Source organism: Haemorhous mexicanus, chromosome 3, assembly GCF_027477595.1.
Source record: "Haemorhous mexicanus isolate bHaeMex1 chromosome 3, bHaeMex1.pri, whole genome shotgun sequence".
Classification (NCBI taxonomy): domain Eukaryota; kingdom Metazoa; phylum Chordata; class Aves; order Passeriformes; family Fringillidae; genus Haemorhous; species Haemorhous mexicanus.
This window is the reverse complement of record NC_082343.1, coordinates 39,431,213-39,454,179: the sequence shown is the minus strand read 5'-3', so window position 1 is coordinate 39,454,179 and position 22,967 is coordinate 39,431,213. Positions and strand designations below refer to the sequence as shown.

Genomic DNA, 22,967 nt, shown 5'->3' with positions numbered 1-22,967 from the left:
TAGAATTGCCTTCTTATCTGCTTTGCACAAGACAAATGATTATGCAAGATAAAAGGCAAACAAATTCTGGAGCTTGCCACCTGAAATTACTGAGGCCTGATTTCGAGGGGAGCGGAGGCTGAGACGATGTGGGTGTACCTTTAAATGGCAGCACTGGCATAAGCAGTTCCTGCATCTTGTTGCACTCAGCCACAGCCGCTCATTCCCACACTTGCTCTGGGCCTTCAGCTGTGTTTGAAAAAATTTCTTACTGCCGTGTGGTGAGCTGGACTAGTGAATTGTTCTACATTTGAAATAACTTTCATATTTTTATTTATGTTTAACCTGGATCCATTTTCTGATCCAACTGATTCCGTGGAAAAGCTCCTTCGGCACAGCTGAGGAGGCAGTGGAGGGATGCAGAAGGGTTGCCAAAGACCAGATCTGTTCATGCTACTATTTTCTGGGGTAATTGGTGTTGGTTTTTTGGGGTTGGGGTTCTTTTCCCTTCTTTAAACATGCCAGTTGTAATTCTCTAATACTTCAGTTTCAGTTAGAGATCTGGGTTTTGTAATGTTCTTTTGTCACTATATTTCTTTTTCTTCCTGCTCTTTCCTGTCCACATTTTCAGCTCTTGGCTTCCACAGCTGTGTGGCTGGAGCAGTTTCTGAGGCTGTACCGCCTCACAAAAATTATTTCAACCCACTGATAGAGTAAAAAACAAAGCAAAAAACCAATGGTGAGTGTAGAGGATATTTGCTCCCCTGATCATCCAGGGCAGAGCCCATCAGCATGTTGCAGTCTGCTGGGGAGGGAAGGGAGCCAGGAAGAAGCTGGCACAGGGCCTGGAGAGGGGGCTGGGAAGTCAGACGGCAGTTATGGAGACCTCTCTTCTCACATCCTCAGCTCCACAGGGAGATCCTTGACTGCAGCCTGAATGCTGAAGAGAGCTCTCTCTCTTGTAGCAGCCTTTCTTCCAAGCTGCAGCCAGACAGGGACACGTGAGCTGGCTGGGGAGCGTGCCAGGAGAGATGAACAGCAGCAGCACACAGGAGGCAGAGTGACTGCGTGTTGTCCCTGAACACCCACGCCACAGGCTCAAGCATGTGAGCCCATCCATTGCAATCCCAGTGAGTGCTGCAGGCACCTGTGTCTTTCCAGAGAGAGACCAGAGGGGCTCGTGGAGCTTTGGTCACAGATTCCTCTCCTGGGCTTTGATTTCCTCAAAATTATCTTTGTGTCAGTAACCTCAGATGCTGTAAAACAAGATAGTAAGCATTACAGTAAATTTTTGTGAAAAATACCGACATCAGAAACAGCCTAGTTTTCCTAAAGGCAGTTCTGAGAAGCTACATGTGCACACAGCCTATGGCTGATTGCACATTGGGAGTGTTTCTCATGCAGGTAGATTTGAGTCTAACATGGGCCAAGATGTCATGAATGTAAATATTATTGCAAAAACTTTCTGGAGATTACTTGGACTTGTGCTAGAATGTAATTTCTTTGAGTAATTATGATTTCATTTTTTGCATGTATGACAGTTGAATATAGAGCTGCTAGAGAAAAGTCAGCAAGGTTTTGATTCTAGGCTGCTTCTTTTTTAAATTATTGTGTCTTTAGACTGATGAATAGCACATAATCCTAGAGTGACAGGATTCAGTCCTGGTAGTTTTTAAAAAGGACAGGGTGATGTCTGTTAGAGAGAGAGAAGCAGAGGGCAATGTAAACAAAACAGCTGATTCAAAGTTAAGGTATTACCATTAGAGATTTCCCTAAAAGTCCTTGAGTGTTCTCTCTTTAAAATAAATCTGAATCATTAATCTTTCTGGCCCAGGCAGATTTTTAAATTGCATTTCAAATCCAATATTCCATAAAGAGCACAGAAATAGTAAATAGTCTAGTTTGTCTTTTAATCATTCAGAGACTTAGTAAAAATAACTTTGTTTTCAGGTTGTGCATTCTTCTGCTTTTGTATTTGTCCTCTTCTGAGTGGAGGCTGGTCATACTAATGGGGCTTCTGGAAGAAGTCCATACGTTTTGCTATCAGTTGAGAAAAAGCTTGAAAATTCATAGGGAGGTGATCCTCCACCTGGATCACTTGTGTCTACCCCAAATGAGACAGCTACTCCCCCATTTGTGACCAATTGTATTGAAAACTCTGAATTTTTGTCTCAGCAGAATAAAAATTATGTTTATTCATGGGGGCACTTTGTGCTAAAGGTTATTATCAAAAGCAAATAAATGAAGTTAAAGCATATATTGAAAAATGTAGAGAAAGGGACATTTGTATCTATACAGACTTTCCAGATAACTCTGTCTCTCCTTTTACTCCTAAAGTTCTCCCCCTTATTTTTCTTTCTCTCTGATTTTAAAACCACTATGGTTAAAGTAAGAAAGTTGTGAAGACAGAAGACCAATTTTAGGCATGGTACAAGCAAATGCAGCTTCTGTTTCTTGGGCGTTATGTTTGCTAACTCCAGAGTAAGTTTAGCCTGTAACTGCTACTGCTGAAAACTGTGGCAAGCAGAATTTGCATGTTTGCTTTCAAGGCAGCTGTGATAATAGCAGCCTAAATAGTTGCTCTTTCTCGGTCTTCCTTACAAAAGTTATTTATCTGCATGAACATGAATCCAGTGAGGGGATTTGGCATAATGATGTGGCCTCAGTACAAGGACAATATCCTGAGCTGCTCACAGGTGTCGGATTCAAAGCCTCAAGAAAGTGAAGACTTCCAAAGAAGGTGCACCTTCTCCAGACTGTTAGATAAACTCGATGTGGAGGCCAAGTGGCAGCCTTGTGAGTTCTGACCTCCTGCAGTCTCTCCCATGAAGAATCTCCCACTTTGTGTAGCTGTCTGGTGACCTTGCTTGAGCAGCAGGAAAATCCACAGCCACAACACAGCTGTGCCAGGAATGTGTCTGACACAGGTTTTCATGACAGCGTGTATGTGATGAGTTCTTGATCAAAAGGTCCTGCTTAGAGTTTAGTGCTTTGCCTCAAATATGGAAAAAATGTCCTAGCTTTAGCTTCATAGAATCATTAAATGGCTTGAATAGAAAGGGACCTTAAAGATCACCTATAGTTCCAGTCCCCCTGTCATCAGCAGGGAGAGCTTCCAGTGGACCAGGTTGCTTAGAGCCCTACTCAACCTGGCCTTGAGCACTTCCAGGGACAGCTCATCCAGAACTTCTCTGGGCAACCTGTTCCACTGCCTCACCTCTCTCACAGTACGGAATTTCCTCCTAATATCTAATTTAAACTTACCCTCTTTCAGTTTGAATTCATTCCCCTTTGTCCTTCACTCTTTCCAACATGCCCTTGGAAAAAGTCCACCTCCGTCCTTCTTATAGGCTCCCTTCAGGCACTGGAAGGCCACAATTAGGTCACCATGAAGCATTTTCTCCAGGTTGAATAATCCCAGTTCTCTTCAAGTTCCTATTCTTGAAGTCAAGCTTGCCCTGTAGCTTTCAGGTTTGTTAGTGAAGTATCTGAGAGCAGGCAACTAGACCAAACAGGAGGCTAGAAATTGTAAATGACATTTGCTTGGCCATCCCTCTTCTTTGGAATTATTTTGGGAGTTGGGTTTGTTTGGCTTTTTTTTTTTTAATGGATGAAAAGTCAATCTTTCTTGCAATACTACTGATGCCTTCTGTGTTCTTCCTCCATTACGAGACAAAGCTAAGTTGCCGTCTGGCACTTCCCAGGGGCTGTGTTCACATCACATGCAGAAGGTCCAGGCTCTCAATGGCAGGATCCCCTCCATGCATCCCAGACTGCATCAGTCATCTACCTTGTACAGTGTGAAAAAATTTCTCACCTAGAAGAAAAAGTACTCTGATAAATGTCTGTTACTTACAACATGCTTTGATCCCTACAGTGTCTCTTTTTTGTGGGCTTTTTTACTGTAATCTGTCCCAGCCCTTAGAATGCACAATTTTAGGGGACAGACAAATCCACTTGAGTTTTAAGTGACAGCACTGTTTTTCTCTAAGTTCTCATCCTGAATTTTAATCTCCAGTGAAACAAAATAGTTAGATTTATTTGGCATGTTTATTAGCAATCAAGCCTACAAATGTGCCCTTCTGGTTGAACTCAGTAGACTCACAGCTTCGTGTAATTGAGACTGCAGCATGACAGAGAGTTCTGTTATGGCTTCACATATTGATCAGTCCAATTTAATTTCCTCATGGGACCCGAACCACGCTAGGGATGGTGGATTGTGTTGAAGACTTGATAAGCCTTTTTGAACAAAGCATCTCAAGGGCTTCTGGAACAGAGGCAATTATTGATACTGATACACATTTCCTTTCTTCAAAAGGTAAGGGCTCATTAATAGGCTGCGCAACAGCTGCTGTTTGTAACAAATGACTTTTTTTTTAATTAACTTGGAGATACTGCTTCCTCACCTGTTTACTTACTAGTTGGCTGTTTCCAAAAGGAAAAGAAATTGGGTTCCAGGTTTTGATCTTACTGGTATATATGATAGCAGTATCTTCTGCACTGCTATATTCACTATTTTGGTAATTGAAGCCTAGATTATATTTTAGAGTAATGGTCCCATCCCACTGCTTCTGCCCATGTCTGAGCAGCCCACGCCAACAAATTCTGGTGTTTTACAACTTTTGAATTTTGTGTCAAGTTATTGATGATGTCTGCTATTTTTAATGTTAGTATTACTGGTTAAATAGTCTCCTTTTTTTAGCTTTGGCAGTCAGCATTTTTGTTTGTCACTGAATATTTCAAAAATGTTATTAAATTGTCTTTTTTTTTAGGCTCTCAGTTATGAGAAGGAAGTTCATTGTTACTTCCTATTGTTTTATCTTTACTATGCAAAAATCCTAACATTTCATTTATAGCCTTTTTGGTGTAGGTGTATTGTGGGTGTTAAATTCATACTGCTCTTTAATGCTGCAAATTGGATGTATGGAAAGCAAACATCATCAAGGCAAACTGCTTTGTTAAACCTGATTTTAAACACAGTTTTCGGATCACTAGCTGGAAGTTTAGTGCCTTTCAGAATGGTCATCCTTATCTAATAGCAGTTGCTTTTGTTTTGTTTATTCACCAGGAAACAATTTAAGCCATTTAACAGCAGCTGTAGTTTTTTCTGATTTCTTTCCCATTTCACACTCATTTTCTCCATAATTAGCACAGTTCTGCTCGTTAATGCATGAATTGAAAGCAGCAGCAATACGTTGCAAGGAAATTGGAAAAATCTTTGTTTCTAAGCATAGATGAGTGTGGGTGAGTGAAACATACAAAAAATTGGAAAGGTAGCTGGGTTGCACCAAATGCAGTTGAACAATGAGCCAAAGTCTGTAATGTGCTCAAAATGTTATTTTGCGTGTTTGCTGCATCATGGTAAGTGGCACCTTAACCTGGTTTTTCTTCTTTTCTTGATGTCTGAACTTTTAGAATAATTTTTTCAAGGAAAGTTGCTGTTTTCATAATAATAAAGAAATATTTAGCACTGGTAGCTGTTGCCTAAAATTGCAAGTCAACTGTCTCTAAGGAGATCAAAAATAGGAAATTTGATGAAAAGAGATACATTTTAGTTCTCTATCTATCCTGGAATTCTTTTAAAGTTGTGAGTCATTTTCAGCTATTACTGGAGTTGGTGGTACTGGAGGCCCCATGAGTGTTTAACAGGAGATAGCTGGTACCATCACTGTCCCCCAGGCTGCTGTTTACTGTCAATTCTTTTCCCTCATTAGTCATGACTGAAATGTGAAGATGAGTGGGTTACTGTAAAATGCCTTCAGCAAAGAGTAATTCAGATTAATCACCTAATTTTGCGAACACTCGAGCACTGAAAGAACAGTGATGGTGTAAGAAATCCCCTAAACTTACCTAATATTAAATATATTCTGGATTTAGTTCTGCAAACATACAGATGGGGCCAGTTCTGACATTCCTAGTGATGTGATGGAGCCAACAAAGAGCTCCCTTGATTTCAGTGGCCTATAGTCATTAATAAAACTGTGCTGTTCAAAGTGGTAGGTTGAATGTCACAGCTTAGCAGGATTAAGAGCAGTTTCAACATACTTTATTTAGGGCTTTGCTTACTTCCTTAATTCTCCACCCATGTTCCTCTTGTTGGGGTCTGTTATGTGCCAGAACCACTGCAGCTACCTGCTCAAACCATTGCACAGGGCAGGAGGAGCAGAACAGTTTGCTTTTTAGGCTGGGGTTTTAATTGCATTCATAATTCAAAGGTCATTGCTGCAATATGTGGTTTATGCTACAGAATAGAAATTTAGAAATGAACTATTTTTAGGAACATACAGTGCTGGGAAAAAAATTCAATTATTTGATTCTAAAGTGGAAGGAAATTATGTAAACATTATAACACATGGGAATGTTCCCTATACCTGGGACATACATTAGACAAATATTTCTTCATATAACTGAAATAAATGTTAATTAAAGTCTTCAATATTGGGACAGTTACAATGTTTATCATTGCTTTTAAACCTTAGTGGTTTGTTTCATTATGCCCCTCACTAATTTTGGAAACTGAGACCGTGAAATGTGAAATCATTTCTTCTTTTAATAATTTAAATTATCTCATATTAAGTAACACCATTTATTAATTTATCCTTAAATCTCTAGGTGCTGAAGTGTTGTATATGAACATGTCAGCATATAATGAAGGTCGGCTCCAGTCATCGTTCTGGATTGTCGATAAGCAGCACGTATACATTGGAAGTGCCAGCCTAGACTGGAGATCATTGGGACAGGTAATTTAATTGAAAAATTAATCCTATACCCTTTGAGTGTATAATGAGAGAAAAAAGTAACATTTTGAGGACACTTGGATAGCTCTATTTTCTGATAGTTTACTGGCAAATGTGCTAACATCAAAAACTGTACTGCCACAATTTTGATGACTCTTCTGTGTTGGCAAAAATGTACTACTATAAATTTTGCTTCCTTTCATTATAACAGCTGTCTTTCATGGTTATTCTTAAATTTTAAATATTTGATTGTTTTTATTGATTTCTGTGATGGTCATTGTATGTTCCACTTTACTTATTAAAAAAAGAAGAGGGAGCAGTCCCATTGGTTCACAAACCAGTATGGAAACTCTATTGTAATATCATGGGCAAGATGTAGTCCCTCTGATCTGCCATTTAAAAAAGCAAACCCCAGATTTGGAAAGACTTCCAAATGGATAGTGGGTATTATACTGGAATACCCACTACCTTTGGGGAGGGTCAGATTTATGGGTATAGAATGTCAAATGGCATAAGGCTTTTCAAGGCTGAATGTATTAGAGAGAATTCCATATTTTTATTCGTCATAAACATGACAGTTGAAGCAGTGCTAAGAACTCTGTGCAGTCTGTGACCATTTTGAGGAACTCGTCAGTAACACAGCTTATTTGCCTTTTTGTAGGTATGTGTGCCTTTTTTTATTTCTGCACCAGTCTCAGGATTATTAGTGGCTGTCATGTTCCTTTTTGCTATATACCACTGACTGTGTGAGGCTGCTTTCAGCCACACTTACAGTGAAACCTGTACTTTGAGACCTCAGTAACTGAAAAGCACAACAGAGAGGTAAAAGCAGCAGTCCTAGGTTGTTATTAGTTGCTATAAAAAAGCTTGCTTTCTAAATATGAGCAGAATCTCAGAGACACAGGAATAATTTTGAACATGATTTTGCAAAGAAGGTGTGTCTTGGCTGTGCTGGACTTTTTAATATTTGTTTTCAGCTAAGACAGGAAGTCTGACTAAAAGCAAATTAGGCAATTTAGTAAAGAAAGTGAATAAATGCATTTTTGCTCTTCTTATGATATTAATTTACTTAAAAGGTATGTTTACAAAGGAATCTGGAACAGCGGTAGAAAAAAAAATGTTGTTAGAGAAAGTCTTGGAAAAGAGGATGTTGTATTTCCAGTCAATGCAAGAAAGTACAGTTTGGGCTTTTGGACAGTTCAGAAAATGCTTTTATATTATCTCTGCCTCATGAGCTAAACTCTTGTGTCATAACAAAATAGCTCTTCATAGGATTTATTTAGCTTATAGATAGTTTGTCTTTGAAGCCTCTTCTATTTGGGGATTTGAGTACCAGTGAAAATAATACATGTGTGGAAAAGAAACACATTTACCACTGAGATTATGATATTATTTATATATTGCTTATGTATTTATAATCTTCATCACAGATTATACGATTCCATATAGGTTTGCTCTTCTCATGCTGAAGTAAATCTTAAATCTTGTAACACACTTGCATTAAACTTCGGTGCCAGTTACTTGTAGGCCAGTGTTTCAAAAGTGATTCCTTGATGTTAATTTTATCACTCTTTTCTGCATGCATTTGGACTTGTTTTAATCTTATTGTCATATAACAGTATATTTTTATATGTAGTTGTAAGATGAAGCTCTGAAGAATATTTGTACAATGCAAAAAGAAATCTCTCTGCATTATGGTAAAAGAGAATCTGCTTTCAGTTAGTTGAGAAATGTATGCTGGGGTTTCAGAAGAGCCAAAGGAAATTAGATGTTTGGCTCCTGTTGATGCCAGATATGAGTGTTTGATTCCCTTACCCCGGAGTTGCAGGTTAATAAATCAGGGCAACTGTCAGAGATCTGATATGCTGTTCTAAAATAATATTCTGTCTTGAATTTTCCTTTTCACATAAGAAGCAGAATAAGCACAGAACTCTGTCATTTTATTTTGAGTCCTTTCCTCAAGCAAAATGCTTTGCACATGTGTGGGACTTAATCTTAAAACCCACGGTGAGCTGAGCCCTCGCTGGGGAAATGTATCTCCCACGGGTTCTCATTATAAGAGTCTCAGTATAGCTGCAAATGAGGGATCAGCTCCCTCTCCTTCTCTCTCTCCCTTTCCTCTATTGTCCCTTTGCCTGATACTAAAAAAAAAAAAAAAACCCCAAAAAAACCCCCCCAAAAAAAACCCAAGTCTGTTTAGCATCATTTGTCTCTTAGGAGGATAAATCTAAAGCTGAAACAATAATTTAACTTTTAACAGCTCCTTGGAAAACGTCATCAGGACTTAAGTGCTTTGGGTTTGCAGTATTTGTGGAGAATTCTTTGTGTTTATAGGCTGGATACTACAAATCAATCACATATGAAGCTTATTTAGTTTTGTTACCATTTTCTTGACTTGCCAGCACTGACAAGAAGCAATAAGAGTATTTTCTTAAAAGTAAATTTTCTGCATCAAGGAGAGATTTTCATATGCTGCAGATATAGCTTAAGAATAGCCTTTAAAGTTGCAGATATCCTGTGCCTCTGCTGGCAAAGTTTTAATACTTGCCAGAGTCTCAGCTTTGAAATTATGAGCAAGGCTAAGAGCACGTTATTACTTTTCAAGTAAAACTGTGTTTCAGTTAAATTGCAAGTTTGTCAAAACTGTAGTAATTCTGGCTGAAATCATCTATGCCAGCTATCTGCTTCAGTCTGAAATCAAACCCCACATGGAAATGTTAACTACTTCTTTAGAGTTCCTGAAAGCAGGATTTTACAAAAATAGGATGGTTTTTTGTTCATAGTGTAATATTTTGAATTTTTCTTTGTACAGGTCTGGATTTTTTGCATCTTTTTTCTATTGTTATCAATATATCCAAATATTACCTAATTACGTAACCCATTGAAAATTGAGGATTATGAACAACAGAGTTTTGCCACTTTCTTAGATATAGTAAGCTCTGTAAGATTTTACATGTGAAATCATCTAGCTTCTTGCTGGTAAATTTATACATACTGAGAAACAACTAAAAATGAGTCACTCAAACATGCCTAAAATTGTGTACGTATACTGATTAATTTTTTCCTGTGGCTTGAACTAATAGCAATCAAGATGGCCATGGGGCTGTATTCTAGTTTCTAGTTCCTTTACCCAGTAGCTTATTATTACTTAATAAAAGAAATTGGTTATATAAAAATTGTTACAATCCATAAGCTAACAAAATGTATCATATATTTCTTTTGTTCCATGACTCCCTCCAATAATCCCTGCAAAGCTTGAAAATGCATTTATCTCCTTAATTCTGTTAAGGAGCATGAGATTTATAATACATATGAACATTTCTGGAGCTTTTTATACTAGCAACATTTTTGGAAAAGTTTTATTCCCATATGAATAATTGAATCCAGTGGGCAAACAACTGTAATGGATTAGTTGAACCACTTCAGAAAAATGCATTTATGTGCAACAAATAATCAGCTCTTTGAAAATACTTATTACTGAAAGTTCCTGAAACAAGTAAAATTAATCCACTTGTCTTCACTGGAAGTGAAATCAGGCTAATATTAGCTGGTCTTGTTGGCAAAAAAAAAAAGTTTAAATTATCAATACTACCAGTATCAGGTAGTTGAGTGTATGTGTGAAGGTTAGTGATAAAATTCAAACCTTCAAGGTCTCAAGCAGCAGCTTGCTGTTTGCTCCCTGGAATTGTGGAGTCTGACTTTAAACATCTGGCCTGAAGGGAAGTGGCTTGTCTGGGGTTCCAGGAGGAAGTGGTCTTGACACTAAGGAGGGAGGCCTGAACAGAAAAAGGTGAAGTTCCTGACTGGAGGAGAAGTCCTTAAAATGGGAGAGATCCTGGAGATTAGAGAGCTGTGGGTAAGATGGAAGCCGGGGATGCACCAAAACCACTGGCTCGTGATGCCTGAGACAGGTGAGCAGCCATGCAGCAGGGATGGACCCAACGTTCTGCTCAGCATCTGGGGCCAGCAGCCCCTTCCCTGCAGGAACAGAAGATATGGATGGACAGTGTGAAATATAATCAAATAGTTGCAAAAGCTCCCATCGTGTTGGTTCTTAAACAAATCTCAATATCCAGATCCACCTCAGGTAGTCAATTGCTCTCTCTTGCCTAGCACATCTTAAAAGCATTATCTCAAAAATTCCTGCTTAAATTTTGGCTCAGCTGATGTTGAGGCAAAGTTCCGAACCATGATTTTTTTTCTCTTAGCTGTGTGAAAACTGCTTGCAGAGGATTTTTCTTTATAAGATGCCTCTTAAGTCCCCTTAAATTCAGATAAATTTAAACTGAATGGCTGCAGACTTAATTTTTTTAAGTACCAAAAACAACCAGGCTGTAAAAATCACAGGACATTTTTATCCTTTTAAAGGATAAAAAACCCAACCAGGCTGGGAAACATACTTCTTTAAGGACCAAAAAAAGTGATCTTTTTCTCATTTTCCCATTAATTTCATGTCTCTGTTGGATTCTTTGTGTGATTGTTTTACCAAAATAAATAAGACTTCAGAAAGGCATTTGATTTCTCTTAATCTTAAAATTCCATCAGGATTTCTATGTCAGTCAGTTTTCTCTCCATCCTCCTCTTACTCTCTTGTTGTTATAAGTTACAAACTGCTAATTTTATCTACATAATTTAAGGCAACTGGGAAATTAGATGAACTGTCCCAAGAGTTTTTGTCAGGTTGGAAATAGAGGCTTTTTAATCTGAGGAGTTAGTGTTTTATTTGATGCACCTAAGATGTTAACTAAATACCCAAGGGGGGAAAAGTTCTGTAGAAGGTGAGATGTGACAGTGTGTGGATGAGAATCTCTCTGTGAGCTGTTTTTTCCTTATGGTTATTAGTACTTAAAACATACTTGTCTCATTAGTATGGAGTCCTACAGCACATGGAAGTTGTAGCAATTACGAATTTTTCAGTTACATTTGAAGGATAAGGAAAAAGTTCAAAAGTTCCCAGTTCATTTATTCTGTTAATAATTCAGTTGAATCAACAGCCAAATTAGCTGAGATGGAGAGCTATGAGAATTATTCAAAAAAAGATCTATTAAGCATCTGTAGATATGGTAGATAAACTAGGTTTTGTCTTTTACAATAAATATGAATAATCAAGTGCATACTTACAGCGAAAGTCTATTGGATTCTGAAATTTGTGAAATCAATAAGCCAATACTCACTAAGAAAACAAACAAAAAGTTAGGGGAAAAAAGGGAGGGAGGAAACCCCCAAAACCTAATTTGGTCAAAAGATAGACACTTTCTGTGTGTCCATTTTAAGTAAAAACTGCTGAGCCAATATTTGATTTGTTTTCGTATGTGTCTGTTTTTTGATCTAAGCTGTAAGAAGGCTTGCAGCAGGATGTCTCCAAGAATGCTTGGAGTGTGTCTGCTTGTCTTGCCTGTTATCACCAGACAGGACAGAACTGGTTTGAGAAATAATGGGAGTTTCAGTTGAGTTGTTCAGGCTGTCCTTCCTGAAACTTAGAAAAAAAGAGACAAAAGCAGCAGTCTGAATTCATCTGTACCATCTTCTCCTCTAATCTTTTGTGACAGAAAGACTGATAAAGCCCAAACTCTTTCCCATCCTACTCTGAAATGACAAAAGTTGGTAAATGATGGTATCTGAGGTATTAAGAGCTGCATCTGAAGGAGCAGGTTTGGGGCTATTTATGTTTCTGGGAATACTAGAGGAGCAACCCTTTCATTGATTGTGGTGGGTAAAATCAATTGGAAGCAATCCACGTGGTTCTTTACTCAAAATTTTCCTCCCAATTATATTGACAATACTCATAAGGAGGAGATATAGCTCAAAGGCCACACTTAATGAGGGACAAAACTCACCTCAGAGTTATTCCTTCTCTTGGTCTTAATTTCTGGGGATATGGATTCTAATAAAAACTTTCCCAAAATTCAAGAATCTATGGAATGCGGCCAGGAGCAAATGCAACTTGTGTTTCTTTTTATGTATCTCTCCCAGGGAAAGGGGAATGATGATTTTCTCAAATTATATAATTGAACACTGTATTTTCTATTTATTTGTGGGAAAAACATTGTCCTCCAATAAAACCAATATGTAACAAATACTGAATTTCTATATATCTCAAAAATTCATCATGATGATCTTATTTGTTTCCAGCTTCCCCAAAATCTTGCCGTAGCAGAGCCACCTCTCAAAACTGATCACTGAGACAAGATCTGCACATTTGCAATTTCTATTGATGATCTTTACAGAACTCATAGAGCAAAAGCAGTCTGTAATCAGTCAGTGGTTTCTCTGAATTTTATCTGAGTCTCTTGAAGTTATGTAATGGTGCATCTGGTCCTTTTGAGATAAGATATTTTGTCTGGCATAGAATTCCATCTTTTCAGTCAAGCAAAAGTTATATTGAGAGTTTCCATTTGATACCATGTTGTGCTAGTATGAATTACAGATTTGTCCCTAATGTGCACTTTGTCAATTTTCCCTGTCTTCTTCTAATACTTTGCTCAATTTTCTTACTATCCCAGTGGTGTTCAGTATCATATTGCTATTAGTAAACTGAACACAGTCTCGAGTGTCCTATAACATGAAACAAGGCTCTTTCAACTTTGTTGTCCACTGAGGTTCAATCAAGCTCAGATGGGAAAATACTAGGCTAAAAGTACAGGCAAGATAATACTGGTGTATTCTATCTGAATCCGTATTTCTGGGTTAATAAATGTCTCTTACATAAGACAGAGAGTATCCCTTTCTAAAAAGTTTTGATATGTTGTTATCCATGTGATCCAATCCTTAAAAAAATCTTCATGGGTTTTCTGTCTATGCAATCATTTCCTGAGCTAGCTAATATTTCAAAGATAATAGAAAAGTGGAACCCAGATCTTCAAGCATAGGTAAACGAGGCAATATGGGAAGAAAGGAGGCATAGGGAGGTATTACAGAGCTGTAGTGACAATTACTTTCTTAAGTAATTTATTGCTTTAACTATTATTTCCTGCTGCATAGAAATCTAGTTGTATTGTCAGAACTTTGCTATGATGCTATTACAGCTTGTCCTTCAAAGGACAAGTTGAAAATACTTTTATTATTTTCACTAAGAGCTTTTGGCTAGGGTTTTTATCTTTGACCAAATCTAGAGCACTCTAGTGGCTGATACATATCTCCAAAATTGCAGCTTTTCAATTTTCCTTCCTCTGTTTTTTGTCCCCCAAAAGTTAGGGGACTGAAAGAAGATACTTTGTAAATGTGCAGATCTCACAGCATGCATTTATCGTGGCATAAAGTTTGTATTTTTGGAAGTAGAATGTTTTGTTTGATTCTTTAACTGTTTTTTTTCTCGGTTACATCCAGTAAATCAGAACAGTCAGTGTTGCCCATTATGCTTACTCTGCTTGAAATTTAGTACCCAAGCATCCAGTATTTACAAATAAATATCAGTGAAGCAAAAGGACTGTTTGTCTCTTGCTCACCATTGCTGTGCACTGCTCACACAGGGCTGGTTAAAACTGGGCAGGAACGTGGTAATGTGGCTGTTCCACTTGCGCCTTGCATGTGCTTCATTGCTGCCTGGTAGTGCCATTGGTTCCTCCGTACTCCTGTGGGCTTCTGGTTGTGTGATTTACTGACTGAAAACAGCATGGAATCTATGTCTTCACCTTGCAGCTGGAGCCAGAAAGTCCTCTCAGCTTGGCTAGTTTCTCTAGATGCAGTGCTGATTCCCAGCTCTGAGGAACTCAGAATTTTTTCCCCTTTGTCATACTTCTCCCACTGCTGTGCCCCATTCTCACATGCACCAATGCATCGTCTGCATTATGTGTCTGTATTTAGTGTAGGAGAGGGCAAAATACATCAACAGCTTGTTGCGTGTTTTTATTTGATTTCTGTTGACTGTAGGAATATGCTCATCACTCTGTTTCTGACCTTTGAAATTACAGATCTTGTTTTTTTGATTTTTTTGTTGATTTTTTTTCAGTCGCTCTGAAAGTTCTGTGAAACAGGTTTATCTCCTGTTGAAATAATCATTAGTAAATTGAAATTCAATAAGTAATAAACCTTCAGAGCAAAATGATGGAATATTTGGTTTGAACAGATAAACTGACTTCTTTCCCAAGCAGCATGGCATTTTCAGATACCTGGGTACCTGAATATTTCTGAATGCCAGGCTTAATGTGAGTAGATTTACACAGTATTTTAGGAGGAAATTCTGTACTCTGAGGGTAGTGAGGCACTGGAACAGGTTGGCACAGAGAAATTTTGAATACTCCATCCCTGGAAATGTTCAAGGACAGGTTGGATGGGGCCCTAAGCAATCTGTTTTAGAGAATGGCATCCCAGCCTATAGCAGGGGGTTGGAATAGATGATCTTTATGGACATCTCGAATGCAAACCATTCTATGATTATATTTTCTTCTCATCTTTTTTTTTTAGTTGCTGTGGAAGTCCTGTGAACAGGTTTACTTGCTGTTGGAGTAATCAAGAATAGATTGTAAATCAATAAATAATAAGCCTGCAGAGCAAAATTATGAGATATCCATTTTGAATTGATAAACTGACTTCTTTCAAAAGCAGCATGGTGTATTCAGGTAGTTGGATCTCCAAAACCCAAAGGAAAATTTAAGGTTCTTTCTCCAGTAAAACTAACCTCATAATCATTTACTTACTTTTTAATACTTGCCATACCATTACTATGTCTCAATTAAGAGTCAGATGTTACAAAGAGAGTGTGATTGGTTCTGTTTTATTACTGTTCCCTCAGATACTTGACAAACAATATCAGTTTACTAGCATTATCAGACTTGAGAATTTTGGATGGGTTCTAAAAAGTGTTTAGGGAACTGGAGGCATGCAGGAATTTGCTGCCAGAACACAAACTGTACACCACTGCACACAGGATAGAGAATCATTGACAAAAAGTGCATGCAAAAAAGGAGACAGCTTTAAAAACCTCTTCTGCTATCTTGAAGCAAATACTGGTGAATAGACAGCACTGGTGAGGTGTGCTTGCACGAGTCCATGGCCGAAGGATAAGGCAGAGTAGCCTAAGAGTTAAGTTGTTGAAATTTATCAAAACTGTTTGGGCAGATCTCCCAGAAACTGCATCACAAATTGCTCACCTGGCAGTTGTCTTGCCTTTAAAAAAAAAAAATCAAAAAGACAATGGTCACTGAGATGAAAATTGTTTCTAGGCATATCTCTGCAGCGATCTACCCGGGGGAGTCTGAAATAACCAGTAAACTTACATGGATATAAAAAAGGCAGTAAGTCCACCACTTTCCCAAAAATTTGACTTATGTTATGGTAAAAGAAAACTTCTTTGTTTAACCCCAGCTGAATCTCTGATGGGGGAGCTAATGCACCACAGTCTATTCTGTTGTCTTCCACAAGAATTTGCTGGCAACTAATCTTGGTCAGCGATGTTAACAAATGGAGGCAGATTCCTCTCAGAGGGATTTAGTTATTAGCATACCCCATCAGATCAATCTTGTTCAGCTAAACAATTAAAATAACAACATTAAAATAATAATGAAAGTGTATTCCCAATATGTGATTCCACCCATGCACACACACTTTGATATTGCACAGATGACAGTTCCCCCCTAGAAAAATGTCTTCATTCAGAACTGCCTTAACTCCAAAAGGTTCCCAGATGGAGCCCAGTCACCTTCTGCTTGAAAGTTTGAATCCTTTCATGGAAAACTGGATTTGGTATTGTCCTGTGAAAAAGACACACAGTAAATCAGGCTGAAATACCATGGCATAAATCTCCATGAGTCGGGGTAAGGAAGGACAATCATTTCAGTCATTTTATAAAAGACAAATGATTCTGCAGTTCAGAATAAAAATCTCATCTTTCTATACCCATAAGTCATCAAGCAGAACAAAATAGATTCTGACAAAGCATTCCTTCCATATGAATGTGCAGCATTAATGTCATCACTAACCTTTTCAGATTTTGATACTGTTGTCATAAACACCAAGGTCTGGTTTAGAAATCATCATGCAGTCACTTTTCTTAACTTTTCTAAGTAAACAGCAGTCATTAAAACAGTGAAGTCATTGATGTTTCCCTGGAATTGCTCAGTGGAAAACTATTAATCCCTGCATGAGGGAGGTGTATTGGGCAGGCAGCCCCTGCAAACAGAGTTGTTAAGTGTGTCTTCAGAGAACTGTGGAAGTCATAGGAATCGTGATACTGGCCAGGCAACTTTTTCTAATCAGTAAGATGAATTACTAGGCATTCCTTTCAAATGTAGTGCTAGAGCACCTCGCAAGAAATAGCTGAGGAAACTCACCCCGTTTAGCCTGGTGAAGAGATGACTGAGAGGGGATTTCATCAGTGTCTGTAAGTATCTCAAGGGAGGATGTTGAGGATGGAGCCAGGTTCTGTGTGGTGGTGCCAAGTAATAGGACAAGAAGCAATGGCCAGAAACTGATGCACAGGAAGCTCCACCTGAATATGAGGAAGAACTTTACTGCGTGGGTGTCTGTGCAGAGGAACAGATTGTCCAGAGAGGTTGTGGTGTCTCCATCACTGGAGGTATTCAAGAACTGTCTGGGTGCCATCCTGTGCAATATGCTCTGGGATGACACCAGTAGGAGGGAGGCTACACTGGATAACCTGCAGTGGGTCCTTCCAGCCTTACACAGTCTGTCATTCTGTGTTCCCAATTTTACTGCTAGAGTCAGGAGGCAGAAATATGATGTATTAAATTAACTACAATTTTTCTTCCTAAGGGCCTATATCAGGATTGTATCTTTACAAGAGAAATTGCTTCCATGTTGAAGCAGCCAGAAACCTCACAAATATCCAAGACAGTTACTCAAGAAAAAAAGGACAGAGAGCACAGTGGATTTCTAAAATTTTCAAATTGACTAGCCATTGTTCTGGGGCTGCCTGTGTACCATTTGGCTAAATTGCCTTATGTATTTAAACTGCTTGGATTTCTAGCTTACCTCAAGGTCCTGTACACTGAATTTAATCAAGACTCAGTCCAAAATTAATTGGTGCCTTTGGCCCTCTGCTTACACCAAGAAAATAGGTTTCTTATTCTGATCAGGTAGTCTGGCAAAGCTCAGCAGTTACAGCAATAATTCATATGCAATGTCATTGTCCCAGTTTGTGTCCCCAGCATGCCTGCTACCAATCTCGATTCAGTTTGCAAAAGGAAAACCCACTGTGTGTGTCAGTAACGTTATAAATAATGCATCCAATTAGTCAACTACATGCTGTTGCATTTCCCTGAAGGCCATGGATCTGAAAGCCCCCAAAAAAACTGTGTGCTTTGAGAGAAATGTTTAGACATAAATACTGTCCTCACTCTGAGATCAGCCCTTTGCACCCTCCTCTCTCTGTTGCACAGCAGAAGACGTGTGCAGGCTGCCCTTTGCAGCATTGCATAGCATGAGAACAAATGCTAAGGGCTCCTGCTGTGATTTCCTGCTGCGTGGAGAGACTGCGAGATAAGGACAGCCTCTGGTGCAGGGGAGATGGAAAGGGGCTTCAGGGAGGTACTCACATGTAGGTGGTGAAGGAGAGTCCAGCCCTTTTCAGAAGCTAGCAGGGTCTTTCCCTTCACCTGTTAGTTTTCTTAGGCTTCTGCTGGAGAAGGGAATTTTTTAATGTCATGTGAATGACACCAAGACTGAAATAGGATGCAGCTTGCCAGCAGTGAGATGGGAGGCCAACACAACATGATCCTTTTCTTTCCAGCCTGCACTTTTCTTTGACAAAAGGAACAAAATTGTTTCAAAAGAGAAACAAAATCAAATTAGAATTCACATTAATTAGATTTCCTGCAGTAAAACAAGAAATAAATCAAACATGATCCTGGAAAAAGGTTTTCTTGCAGTTGCAAGCTTCCATTTCCCCTAAAGAAGACACTTGTGCCTGCTTTGAGGGGGTAATGAAACTATAAACTGAAAATTCATTTGAAAATTACAAATTAGGCTGTGATTATGCCAAGTGATATTAATTATGCTGATGGATTATATGGCAATGAATTTTTAACTGATTCAGTTCTGCTTCTGGCTTGCTCCGACAATTAGCCATGTGTCAGGCTTGGTTTGTTAGTGAGCTTAAACAACAGCAGTACAAAGCCCAAACTTGAACTCACAATTCTGTGGTAGGGTCAATGTAAACATCATCACAGAGTGGTCCATGGTTTAAACAAACTATATTTGAATTTTTTTTTCTGCAAACAAATTTATTTTTGCTGAGTTTTTAGTATCAATAGAACAGATGGCCGAAAAAGAAAAATCATGATGGGGCTTCTTTCTGATGTGATGAGGACACAGGGGATTTCTGCTTTTCTGCTCTGAATATGCATTGCTACCTCTTCATCACATAATTCTTTTTAAACCACACCATTTTAAAATAAGCCCCTCTTCTGCCTGGGTGCCTAACTTGCTTTGTGTCTCAGCAGCAGTACTTTTCAGCAGAAATGAAATGCTAAGCCAATCTTTTTTTTCTCATAATGGTTTTCTTAAGATCAGGGTGCTATGAAAAATAATGGTCTGGCTGAAGTGAACTGGAAATTAGTAGAGCATCACAATGCAGTTTTGTGTTCTTTGCCTATGGACCACTGGAATAAAAAGAGGATACAAAAATTAGCAGCTCATCAAAGATCTTCTCTGCCTTATCATAGCAGCTTTTTGTCATTAGGTAATATTAGTAAAAATAACATGAAGTTGTAACTTCTTGGGACTTATTCTACATCATCTACAGCTCCAGATCTATCAAATGTACTTTCTGAAGGTGAGAATTAAAGACCAGTAGACTGCTGGTGGCTGACAATTCAAATTTATCAACTTCAGTGGTACAGTCAGTCCATTTATACCACTTCCTTTCCTTTGGTGAAAACTTGTCATGGTTTTATACTGACATTCAGTGTCAATACTGGGTGCACTCTCTATCAAATGCATCACCTTTTCTTGGTCACATGCTAACAATTATTTCCAGCACAGTGGCTTGAGTGACAGTTTTCCATTTTCAGTGATGAGATTGAGTTCCTGGCTGAGGTTGAAATTTCATTTTTTTGTCAAGTGGAAGGGCTTTTTTTCTAGTTCATTAGAAATTCTACCTGGCAATTATTTCCAAATTACTTAAAACATACATGATAGAAAATTAACCTTTAGCCTTAGATGACAGAAATGTAAAATCTACAAAACTGTAGGACATAGGCCAGGCACAAGAGAGATCCAAGTGCAATCACAAGGTGATTAATTTGAGAATGGTTGAGAGCTGAATGTAAGATTTTAAAAATACCATTGATTCAGTAAAATTGTCTACAGAAAACAGGAAAGTTTCACACTTAAACAATGAAATAGTTAATCTCAAAATTTAATCTGTTTGAATTCTGTAAGTAATATTCAAAAGCAATTTGTGGCTGTCAAAACAACAGGGAATTCAAGTAAAAACATTTATTGTGCCCTAGGTGATTTCTGACATCCAAAGATGCTGTTAATTTAGATTTATTCACTTTCCAATGGTTTAAGCTAGACAGAGTTTTATTAACTTCCTGAGAAAATAGTGCTTTCCCATTTGTATTAATGTCTGTGTTTAGTATTTCCCAATATCAGTGTAGCTCCCATTCTCTTAGCAAAGGAAAAGAAAAAGTGGAACGTGGAGCAGAAGCAGGACTGTGCTGGATTTGGATTTCACTGAATTACTTTTGATTTTAGCCTAACAAAGTGTGAAGTCTCTGTACCGTATCAATAGCCAAGCACGGGAGGAGGATTTTTGTCTCAGGAATGTAAGGGTAGGTTGCAGTTTCTAGTGAAGTGTTAGCTGAGGCACATCCCTTTGCTGTTGTGGTGGACTGTAATACCTGCAGAGGTTTTGTGAGAGAGGGGCCAGGCAGTGCTACAGCCTTCTCAGCCTGTTCAGCATCAGGCTGCACGTTTGGCTTACATCCAAACCGGGCTGCCTGAATGGGGTCCTTACACCGAGTGCGTTTGTGATGAGCACTGCTCCTGTCAGCCTCTTCCAGCACAGTGTGCTACAGCAGTCACAGCAAACAACTCTGCACAGAGAAACACTTCTTGTCTTTCTCAAATCTCTGACTCTCTCTTTCTGCTGATGGTCACTCCCATCAGAATGCCCTTCTCCTCCTGCACTGCTGCCACAGGCCACCCCTCAGCTGTCACCTGTGCCTGGCATGGGATGGGCACACATATCTGTATATGTTGGTATATATTGGTAAAGAGAGGTAAAGAAGCACAGAGGCAGCTTTGAGTGGTGCTATGTATGATAAGGAAATATTTACTCAGTGTTAAAGGATACCACATGAAAATAAGGGAGGCCTGCTGTAAGGATCAGGTAAGACTGATAATAAAAAAGAAAGTATGTTTGGAGTTCTGGGTAACTGAATAATTAGAGCATATTTTATAAAAAGATTCGTGTACCAGTGTAAATATCTGTGATTTGTCTTAAGCAGATAACGAATACATTGTATATTACTTTTATTTAGAAGCTATTGAAATCTTAGGCTTTAGTAACTGATTTATCAGTATGGAGTGCTTTTTGTTACTGCATTAGTTTACCCTGTAGAGATTCTAGCTTTTCTCAGTCATTCATATAGAAACTCATCATTAAAAAAATAAGAGGCTCAAATGCACAATTAAATGCATTTTTAAACACAGGAAAATAGATGCATATGCTATCCTGTGTGCCAAAAGTCTACTTTAGTAAATTTTGTGTGCAATAGGCTACCTGTAGTTAAACCAGAGTTTCTGTAGCACAGGCAATGGATTCCTGGCATGTGCCAGCAGCCAGAGGTTTTGGGCAAGCTTTTGGGCTGCCTGTTGTTTACAGGATCAGGTTTGGGTGTGAACAAGTACTAAAACTTTTTCTTTAAGCAAGGGGTTTTCTAAAGCTTCCTGCTACATTTGCCACAACTCAGATACTGCAAGCTGTGAACCAGATTGTGTCACTCTTATGTAGGTCAAATAGTACCTTGCCTACACAGCGGGGTTGTCTCTCAGAGTGTAGCTCAAGGTAAATATAAAATGAGCTGTCTGGTCTGCACAGTGCAGGGTAAGGACATATGGAACACCCTCTCTGGCCCGTGACCCAAACACACCTGAAAAGTCCTGCTAACTCTGTTTCTCAGCATAGGAATCTTACAGAGCTCTGTGTTCACTGCCTGGATTGTTCAGGTTCTTTTCCCATGTTTTTTCTTCCTTTTGCATAGGATGCCTATGAATGCACATGGAAAAAGAATAAACAAAAATTCCTGTTTGTGAAATGCTGCTTTTTGTCCATTTTAGCAAGGAATTCCTCCTCTTGTCATAAAATTTACTGTTTTCTGTCTTGGCCATATTTATTACTTTTCATAGCTTAACTGAGTTCTGTATTTAGAGTATCATTGTACAGTGGGAGGAAACCACATTTCTTAAGCCAAGTATAATTATTCACTTTTCTGGTGCTTTAAGAAAGTCCTTATTGGCCAGGAAGTCAAACAGTAATTTGGTAGTCTTTAAGAGTTGCTCTACACAAAGGTAAATGGCATGGGGTAAAACAAGGAAAACCAGCTCCCACATTTTCCATTCTTTGATTAGATCATGCATGGTAGTTCTTAACAAAGCGGAGAAGAAACCTACTGAAGAGAGGACAGAAAATTCTCTGAGCAGATAACCATTCCTTTCCCCAGTCCCTGGCACATGCCCTGGAAATGTCACTCACAAGCAACTGTGCAACTTTACTTTCCAAAAACTTTTGTTCCATTTTGAGTTAATCAAATTAACTCCATATTTTTTGTGACTCCATATTTTCATTTCACATTTATCTTCCTTAGTTTCATTAAGCTTTTGATTTTTTGAGATCATCTTCACTTTAATTTTTAGTGACATTTTCATTACTGTATTAATTGCTCTTAACAAGTAGGATGGAGAAATACTTCCCTTGCCTGAAGAGCTCCTGCCCTGAAGGGCTTTACCTTAACAGACACCTCAAATGATGTTTAGCTGAAAGTTTCCATGATGACAAGTCAGGGAGCAACACTCAGATTTTGATTCTTACAATATAGATGGGGTTTTTTGCTTCTCCTCTTGAGACTACTTAAAAAAAAGTCTGTAATGACAGCAGCTCTCAAACAGAAGAGAAAGTCTTTTCCCTTATCTAGATGTCATACCACTTCATACTAAATCTGTCACTACCAGATTCCTGCTGCCTCTATGCCTCCAGGATTATAAGGCTTCATGATTAATAGGAAGAGCAGCAGATTCCCCTCACCTCAGAGTATGGGAGTAAAACTAGGCTTTGTGTAGAAGGTGCTT

General features: G+C 38.6%; 1 protein-coding gene and 1 long non-coding RNA gene across 2 annotated transcripts in view; one reads left to right on the top strand and one right to left on the bottom strand.

Moving 5' to 3' along the window:
- Positions 1-22,967, top strand: part of PLD5 (phospholipase D family member 5) — a 120,566-nt gene that overhangs the window by 83,775 nt on the left and 13,824 nt on the right. Inside the window, exon 6 of the mRNA XM_059843280.1 lies at positions 6,592-6,719. Within this exon, the coding sequence (XP_059699263.1) occupies positions 6,592-6,719 (128 nt within the window). The remainder of the gene's footprint in view (positions 1-6,591; positions 6,720-22,967) is intronic.
- On the bottom strand, positions 9,853-22,159 carry LOC132324861 (uncharacterized). The gene is made up of 6 exons (XR_009485752.1): positions 21,773-22,159; positions 18,209-18,413; positions 16,985-17,142; positions 16,354-16,405; positions 14,162-15,821; positions 9,853-10,694 (listed from the first exon to the last, which is right to left on the bottom strand). It is a non-coding gene; the product is annotated as an uncharacterized LOC132324861 (long non-coding RNA).